The 9934-nt window shown below is 40.3% G+C and overlaps 1 protein-coding gene across 1 annotated transcript in view; it reads left to right on the top strand.

Moving 5' to 3' along the window:
* Window positions 1-9934, top strand: part of LOC118335340 (A disintegrin and metalloproteinase with thrombospondin motifs 16) — a 50060-nt gene that overhangs the window by 19132 nt on the left and 20994 nt on the right. The window contains 5 exon segments of the mRNA XM_035671577.1: window positions 310-516; window positions 2152-2257; window positions 2648-2785; window positions 5542-5695; window positions 8246-8341. Coding sequence (XP_035527470.1) covers window positions 310-516; window positions 2152-2257; window positions 2648-2785; window positions 5542-5695; window positions 8246-8341 — 701 coding nt within the window.

Below are 9934 nucleotides of genomic sequence, written 5' to 3'. Positions count from 1 at the left end.
ATATACAATTATTTATTTATATATATATATGTATACCCTTAGACGTACACACCTAGGAAATCATTCTGCAATGCCTCTTTTGAATGATGAGGTTCTCAGCAACAAAGCAGATAAAAAAAAATAAAATAAAATTACAGTTTGAAGAGGCTATGGCCTAATACATTGCCTTTTATCATTCTATGCAGTTACGAGGTGTTTTTATTGATATTTGTCTAAGCCGAGGGAAGGAGGATGGTAATGTCATTTAATCTAATTGACAATGTTCTAATTTAAAATCGTAAAAATGTGCTCACAGCTTCCTCAATAAAGTCCTTATTTGTCTCTGTCTGCCTCCGTTTATCTGCATTATCTCACAGGATGGCTTGGTGATCAACCACCATGCAGACCACACACTGAACAGCTTCTGCCACTGGCAGTCTACCCTGGGAGGCAGAGAGGGCCGACACCACGACCATGCCATACTCCTCACAGGACTCGACATCTGCTCTTGGAAGAACGAACCCTGTGACACTCTTGGTATGTCTTCTACATTGAAAAGTTGATTCTGCAGTTACAAATTGCCTCAAAGTGTAATTTGGGACAAGATAGAGGCAAGAACAAGAGGAAACACTCTTTGTTTCTTGCTCTTAATAGAAATATGTAATTTTCTTTCGCTGTCTGTATTTCTCTGGGAAGGTTGCCCTGTCTTCTGTCACACGATGTGTGACTGTGGGTCACATCAGCCAAACCAGATGTTGAAAAAATCTGCAACTTTCAGATCCTTTCACCCCCCCAGTATCACACACTGTATATAGTAATGTGGAAAATTGTTCAACAGCAGATAAAACGAAAATTATTGTAATAAGTATAAAGAAGCATTATGGCAAATCTGAAACATGTATATATATATATATATATATATATATATAGATCTAGAAAACATGACACACATTGCTGATGCAACACAGAAATTTAGGCTATTAGTTCAGAAAATGAAACATACCAATTGAGTCTTCATTCAAATCACAGAACATTCAAAAAAGTACAGACCAAGTTCATCTACTTTAAACACACACACACATCTAACAAACTAACAACAGCTTGTTTGTGGTAATGACCGTGCCAACACATTGTTGTCTTCCGCACTGTGAGAAAAAACTTCCATTGTGTGTCCCAGAGAAACACAGAGTGACACACACTCAGGCACACACACACACATATGTACGAACAAACACACACTATCTTCAAACCCCAGACTCCAGTTTTGACTTCAAAGTGTTGAGGCCAGCATTAGCCCTAATCGTCGCTATGCAAGCTGAGTTCAAAGGTCTGTGTGTGTCTGTGTGTGTCTGTGTGTGCGCAGTCAAGAAAGAGTTCGGACTAATTCCCAACGGTGCAAGACAAAATGACCATTAGTGCTACCAGTCACTATATAACAGTTTATTTGCATTACTGTTACAGCCCTATACCTCAATGTTTTCCTCCATATTTCAAAACCAGTATATAATATCAATGATCTACCTCTTTGCTGACACAAAAAAGGAATTAAATGGTAGTTCTCACAGTCAATCTGCCTGCTTATGTTTAATATCAATACATTATACACATTAGTTATGTACATGAGAACATTACTGTAGGGGTTTTGCACTCTGTGGCGAATGACTTAGAGCAGTAAAATAACAAAACACAAGGCTAAATTCTCCCTGAGACACTGAGACAAAAACATTAAGGGAGGCCCCTGTGGGTATTATCTTTTTTTATTCAGAGCCAGGGGTGCTGTGTGTGTGTGTGTGTGTGTGTGTGTGTGTGTGTGAGGAGAGAGGCATGGAGGGAGCTGAATTGTAAAATGGAGTTTAATAGAGAATGAGAGATATGAGAAAGAAGTGAAGACAGAGGAAGAATGTTTTAAAGTGAAGTGAAAGGTAGCAGGGGAATCTAGGAATGTTCCCACAGAATCCCATATTTTAACACATGGAGAGGGTTTAACCCAGTTATGGTGTGGTTGTTATTTCATGCATGCAGTCCACAACTAGCTCAAACCGAGGTGAGTTTTCTGCTTTCCATCTGAGAGAATCCTTTTTGCACACATATATTTCCGTTGGAACCGACTGAGTTGATCAAATAATTTATTTATGATGTAAGATTTGTAAAACTGTATCACTGCTTTTGCAGGTTTTGCTCCAATTAGTGGCATGTGCAGCAAGTACCGGAGTTGTACCATTAATGAGGACACAGGCCTGGGTCTGGCATTCACCATCGCCCATGAATCCGGGCACAAGTAAGGGTTTCCATCCCTCTCATGATCACATGATGACCAAAAAAAGAAGTGTCGACCATCAACCACAACATCTCTGTTTCACATTTGGTCCCTTTGTGCATGTCATTCTCTATCACTCCCCATGTTAAAGGCATAAAATACTCTACAAATAAGTATGTGTCTAAGAATGTTAGTTGGTGCCATTATAAATAATCCAGTAGAATACCAAATGCTGCATTCTCCCAGATGATTATAGATATACACAAAGGATGTTTTCAAGAATTTTTTTATGTGCAAAAAGTCACAAGCTGATTATTTAATCCTTTAGGTACCCATAATGTAATGCTGTGGTTTCTGCTTGCTCACCCTTGCTACAAACATTTTTCATGGTACCTTTTTTTCCTTCCCCAGTTTTGGAATGGTCCATGATGGTGAAGGGAACGTTTGCAAAAAGTCAGAGGGCAACATCATGTCTCCCACATTAGCCGGTCACAATGGTATCTTCTCCTGGTCTGCCTGCAGCCGCCAGTACCTCAGTCGCTTCCTCAAGTAAGCAGCCATATTTTCTGCTAGTGCTATGCTTTTGTTGTGGTGAACAATGCTAAAAACTTTGATTTAAGAAGCACTTATTGTTGATGATGACATTTATGGGTAACACTGCTTGCTGAGTCTTATTAAGTGTTCAGACCATAAGAGCTACGTTGCATCCAAATGGCATATTTTTGAGTAATGAGCCAAACCCATTGCCAGCTTTTGTTAAGTGCCCATGCAACAAAGACGTAAAGCAGTGTATCAGTTTATAAAATAGTATTATTAAAGCAGAGACAGAGTCCCCCTGGCAATAGCCACTCTTAACATGCATTGTGTTTATATTATGCAGCATGTGTTACTGATAGATGAACATGTGTTGTAGAAAAATATGTCAGCAGCAAATATATCAGTGACAAATGCTGCTCTGATCTAAAGAGTGCCAAGTGAAAAACTGCTCTTATGTTTTAACTATTACTGAGCTCGCCTACAGTGCAAAAGGAAGGACAAACAGACCTCCTGTATATATGTGTGTGCGAGGCTGAAATATAAAGCTGACATAGCAACTAAGTGATATCTGGTGGCGGCGCTGCTGTTGTTTTACAGACTGCATACTGCATGTATTATGTGTCAAGGAACATGTGAGTGAACATGCACGAGGGAGAAAGTCGTGTGCGTGTTTGTGCAATAACTTCATTTTCATGCAGACAGCCTGCTCATCCAAGCGAGGAAAACAAGCATCACAGACATAGCGTCCATGTGTCTGGCTGTGTTTCTATGTGTCTGTGCTTGTGTGTGTGCTTGAAACCAGATAACGCAGTGCCAGTACCATACACTAAATTTACCAGTGTGTTAACTGAACTGTCAGGTCTCCCCTCTCAGAGTGGTGGAGACAGACAGTGTATTTCCTCGCTGAGTTATTAGAGCTGGGGTGACCTCACCCTTGTTAGGCCTGTCAGCCTTATATTAAACTCCCATCACCCCCTGAGGCCACGTGCAGGGGATCTCTGCACCACTAAGAGAACCAGAGGTCGTCTTCCTGTATAATCACTGGATGATAAAAATGCTGAAATGCTGTACGTTTTCCTAATTGCAATCAACAGAATGTTATGATATTTAAATGTTTTTGGCTAAATGTGTCTCGTTGAGTTAACTGAGACGCCTAAATGTCTCTACCTTCATCTACTTTGGAGGCGAGTGTTGTGTCAGCCAACAGACCTTAAATCACACTCACTCTAAATCTGCCTCTCCGCAGTCAGCTATGACAGAGAGGTCTGTGCCAGCACTGTATGTATAGTCAGATGCATTATCTGAGCGCTTTGTCATGCCTAAAATGGATGGACAAGTTTCATGGCAGGGGAAGCAAAATCTCCTTAAAAATCAGAAAGATCTTCTTGAGGTCCCATTTCTGCTTATAACCAAATTCTGAGGAGACGTCTCTGTGTCCCTTGTAGAAGCTCTTGAAATACGCTTATTCACCTTCTTGTTGACAGTCAGATGAAAAGAGCAAAACCACTCCCTAGTCTATAAGATATGCATGTGGAGCCAGCAGTAGGTTATCTTTCTATTTTAGAGTGGAATAAGGATTATTATACAATTTTGTTGTCTTTGTAACCAACAAACCATGGTGAATATAAAATTCCTAGCAGTTTTTGTCAGAGAGAGATAAGTCAGAAGATCTGCAGGGAATCCTAGAAAAGAATGGGTGCTTTTTCAATTATTTATTTATTTATTTATTTTTAAGCTCAGCTGATGGTAAGCTCGTGGCGTACAGTGCTTACAGGTCCAATTTGGGGAAAACATTTCCCCCTAAGCTTCTTGAATACAAAAAAAAAATCAGTTAATACAAAAACTCTAAGATCCTGCAAATTAGTTACACTGGGCTTATAAAGATATGTGTGAGCGACTGCCTGCGCATGCCGACCCACACACTTTTGTGTGTACGCTGTAAATGTAATGTATTTTTCAGAAACCTTATAATGTGAATAATGTAGAATATCAGAATATTACACTTGTAGAACAGCCATTGTTCTCTGTAGACACATAGGACCCATAAAGCAATAGAAGATCTCACACACACATACAGATACACATATACTCTGCTAAAGCAATCAGGACCACTCAATAGCACGATAAACCCTTCCAACATATTTTGCCTTTTCATGCTCTTTCCACCATATTCTTGTATTATATTCCCCTGACTGCCCTGTACGCTGTAAAACATCTCAGTATAGTAACCAGTGATATCAGTTAACATTGGAAACCCCCCGCTGGTGTTAGTATATGAGCGATAGGAGCAAGGTTTTTTATGTCAGTTATAATTGAGTGTCTGATGCTTTAAAACTATTACTCTCAGGGTTTGAGTTTGGCAACTTGTTATGTCTCCATAGCAACACTTACATTGCGGTACTCTCCAAAGTGGGAAACCATGGAACCGTGGACTGATAGCTCACAGCATGGAGCCTGACATACCAGCTACCTTACATTTATAAAGCATGGCACTCTGTTTCATGTGTGTTTAGTTTAGTTTATTAGGATCCCCATTAGTACAGCAATGCAGCAGCTAGTCTTCCTGGTGTGTGCATACATGTTGTATATCATGTTGTTTAAAGATCAATGATTAATTCTGTTCTCTTCCCTTTCTTCTCCTGTCCTCCACTGACCCTCTTATTGCTGCTCTGCTCATCTTGTCCCACTACTCTTCATCTCTTTATTCTTCCGGTACTTTACCTACTTTTAAATTACTTCCTCGCTTATTCTCCTCGCCTCTCCTCCAGTTCCGCCCAGGCTCTGTGCTTATCAGATGAACCCAGAGCAGTCAAGGAGTATCGGTACCCTGAGAAGCTGCCGGGCGAGCTGTATGATGCAGACACACAGTGTAAATGGCAATTCGGGGAGAAGGCCAAACTCTGCACCCTCGACTTTAAGAAGGTAAAACTGATTTTTTTTTAAATGAGTTTAAAAATCCCATGCCATGTTATAATTCTCTCTGGGGTTTTCTCAGCATACCCACTCAAAGACAGTGCTTAATTAGTTTAAAACAATCTGGTGGCAATTGTGTCTTAGGAAAAACAGAGAAAGAAACTGAGAGTGGGATGGGAGGAATGAGGTAGAGGAAAAAAAGAAGAATAAAGGAAAAAGGAAGGAAAAGAGAAAACTGATTATGGTTGCATGCCCTCATGTGCATACACACACTCATACATGTATGCTGTATTCTCTTTTTCTCACACACACACAAAATAAACAGTGAGAGTTAAAATGCTTGCCCATGAAATACTCACTGGGATGGATGACTAAATATACACTGGAGTGTTGCCAATGGGAATCTCTTCGTGTTGCTCTCCCATTGTCTCATTACTGCTGATGTTACTGTTTGAGATACCCTGCTGGAGTCATGATAGAGTTTAGATTACATCAGTGTTTAATGGCACAGTAAAGGTGTTTCAAATAATTGGTGTGTTTGCAACTGGATTAGAGATCTTAATGGGTCCACATATAGTAGCCCTCCTAACCTGAAGATGTACCTGCCCTTCCAAAGAAAGGGGTCAATGGACAGTTATTTGTTTTTCTTGAGACAGTGGTTTCTTTTCTCTCATATGTATAAAAGAATATGAAGTATAGTGAAGTCTGTTAACTTTATTACCAACTGGGCATGTTCTTAAATTTAATCATTTAATCAATCGTGTGTTTGGGTTGCCATTGATTGTGATCAAATGGACCAGTCTGCCACCCAGGAATTTATTGTGTACTACACTGTTTTATACAATTTATTTATGTATTTTAACAATGCCTCAACCAGCCCTGTTTCTGTAACAGCTGAAAGGGACACACAGGTCAAGGTTTTTGGAATTTCCATTGAATACTGAATACTGTTCCACACAGTCATGTTTTTCATGCACTGTGAATGTGGCAGACATTATTAGTTGTCACTGTTTAAAAGCATCAACACTTGATGGGATACAGATTTAATGTTTCTTAATACATGAAACATGACTGGCAGCAAACCAACAAGATTCTTCCTCTTCTTTACTTTTGAGGTTTTCTGCTTTATTGAAGACCAACATGGAAAAACACAGTTGGGAAAGAGGCTTCAGAACACCACAAAGATTATTAGCTGGATTTGAATATCAGCACATGGTATCCTCCTTAGCTTCATCAAAACATCAAAGCAGCCATGTGTTATTTAGCTATAAGATATTTCTTCTATTTGAGAGTTGCTCCCTCAAGCTTTTGGTTTTGGTTTTACACCGTCTTTACTCATGCACCTGGTAGCAGCAAGGTGCACAGGACCCAAAAAATCTCTAAGCAGCCGTCAGGCTCACTGTCTTTCCAGACACTTGTTACTCATAAAAAATACTACAGAAATCGGCCTCAGCGGTGCAATTTATCGTGTAATGAATTCATATTTCATGAAACCTTTTGGCAGGCGTTGTCAAGATAAGGTGTCGCTGGAGGAGCCAAATGATACTCTCTATGGTGTGTGTGGTTAGATAGAGCAGGGTTACCCCAGCAGCGCGCAAAATATGGGTGTTTTTCCCTATTCCTCTCTTTAAGTCTGTGTCTCACACTGTCTATCATATCTCTCCGCCTCTCTCTGCCATTTTTACTGCTACAAAAGGCCTGAGCAAGCAAAACAGCTGGACAAATAGGCCTTGGGATGAATTCCATGGTGGCTCTTGGCAGCAACAAGCTGAGGCCGCAGTGCCTGTCAGCATCTGCACTGAGTTGTCAAAATCTGATATAGTCATTCAGATAGTAATAGAGTGGACATGTTAAAAAGTAGCAGGCCATGTTTCTCAGGCAATGTGAGTAGGGAAACCACCCGGTGCTCCCATCTGAATATTTCATACCACTCCTGAACAACACGGCCATGACATCATGTAGGTTTGGTAAGGCAATTGTGCCCATTTAAAGCATGTTATTGCCCAGCATTATCTCTTTGATGTTTATATAATGTTTGTGTTTCACTTTTGTCTGACTGTGAGGTGTACTGTATGTTAGGCAAAAAACGTGTAAGAAAATTGTATGAAAATGCAGCTTTTTCCATTTAATTATTTTGTCATTCTGCTGCAGAAACAATGGGAATTGTATGATCAGTGATGCATTGCATTGCCTGTGGGATAACGCCTTGTAGCAGTTGGACTAAATTGCATGTATTTCTCTTCTTTTTTTTCAAAAATGTTTTTATCCTAGCTACTGAAGCATAAATATTTTGGAGATACAAGGTTGCTGCACACTGATAGCTTGCCAGAAGATCATTATTCAGACCATCTCGATTTCAACAAATTTCCATCAACATGTTTTAATAGCTCTCTAGTGGCAAAATAACAATGTTATCATAATTGATGTTCCTTCCCAGTGCTACATTTGTTTACAGCTGTTGTGAATAGGATACTGATCATCCCACTTCGGATATTTGGAGCGCAAAAACATTGCAGTGCCTTGTAGCTTACCCTTTGCCTTTCTCTCGTGTTGTTCCAGGATATCTGCAAGGCTCTGTGGTGCCACCGTGTTGGGAGGAAGTGTGAGACCAAGTTCATGCCAGCCGCTGAAGGCTCTGCCTGTGGCCCTGATATGGTGACTTAACACGTGTTTTCATGTGTGTGTGTGTGTGTGTGTATGAGGTGGAGGAGGGTGGGTGATATGCTCACAAGCTTTGTCACTTCAAGAGTGGCAACACATGACTGGCATGGGAACCCTTACACTTCTGCTGAACTTTTTTATCCATCGCCTTTGAAGCAATTCTAGTGGTCATACGAAAGACATTTCCAACAGCTAGCAGGGACACGCAGCTAGACACCTCTTTCTTCAGGTTGTCAATAATCATGTTTTTGTTTTTAAAAAATGCCATCCATTCAGGAGGTAGAGTGACACTTTAATTATATCATCAGTAATAAAATATTTGTTCCATTTTAGCTGAGGGGGCCAACGGACTTTGCAGTTGATAAGCCTTTAGGAAACTTTGTGTTGTTTTGTCAAATGAGGACACCATGTGTTTTGTTTTTTTTTCTACTTGACTGTTGCTAGTGTACTGCTTCATAGCAACATCTTTCCAAATAAATCCACAAATGAATGGCACCAAACAAGAGCCTCTCACAAACATTTATTTGCAGTTTTGGTGGAAATATGCCTTCCAACAGAACACAATACAAACAAGAACATTGGAATTGACAGCTCTTAGACTCCCTGCACAGTATTAATAGATTAAGCAGTATTAAAAGACCATTGAAATAAGTGAATGTTTTCAGTGTGCTGCTTAGTATTATCAATTGGGTGACATTTAGTATAAGAAGGGTAAAGAGATGTCTCACACACAGTCGCATGCATAGATTCCTCCTCCAAGGGATACCACAGACCCCTGAGTGCGTACATTGCACTAGACAAAGAGTGTTTTATAAGGTTAACAGGTTAAATTGAGGGAGATACTATTATAAAAGTAACATTTATTGAGTGTTTTAGCGTTAAACAGTACTGATACTCCACCTCAGGTTAGCCATTTGAAGACAAAAGGCCTTCAACTGAGTGACACTGCACTTTTAATGGCGTCTTTTTACACACCAGTGTGTCACAGCGCAGACCAATAAATTAACTTGTAAGCAAAGAGTTTGGATTGACTTTACTATGTTTTAGATTTGGGTTCATTTGAGTGCAGTGTCAATAAAATCTCTCTTTCTGATAGAGGTACCACACTCTCCCTCTATTATTTTACCTCAGGGAGCAGCTGCAATTGGTTTGCTGCTGACGTGGCAAAAATATGCCATTGGGGTCCGGGCCAAAAAGCAATCTGTGCTCTTTATTTATTCTTTGTTTCCTTACTTCTTTAAAGATGACTCTCCCCCAAGGCTCGCTCTCTCTTACCCTCACTCCCCTGACAGCCCCTCTTCGACATTTGCGTCTCAATATATTGAACTTGATGGTTTAATCCCGCCCTCTCCCTACATGGGACAATTAACTGAACACAAACAATGACAGGCTCACTTAGGAATCCATGGCACTCAGCCGCAGGGGGAAAACTGAGGGGAAATCAGCTGTTCTAGTTCTTAGTCAAGGACTATGAGATTAGTCGGAGGAGTGTGTGTGTGAGCTTGTGGGATGAACACACAGTAAACAAGAACAAGAATATATGCCCCCATATCGATATTAATGCATAGGTGGGTTGTGCTTGCAGAG

The sequence above is a fragment of the Morone saxatilis genome, unplaced genomic scaffold (assembly GCF_004916995.1).
Source record: "Morone saxatilis isolate NCDOM2014 unplaced genomic scaffold, NCSU_SB_2.0 Contig24, whole genome shotgun sequence".
Taxonomy (NCBI): Eukaryota; Metazoa; Chordata; class Actinopteri; family Moronidae; genus Morone; species Morone saxatilis.
The sequence above is the reverse complement of the archived record's forward strand: the minus strand, read 5'-3'. Positions and strand labels throughout refer to the sequence as shown.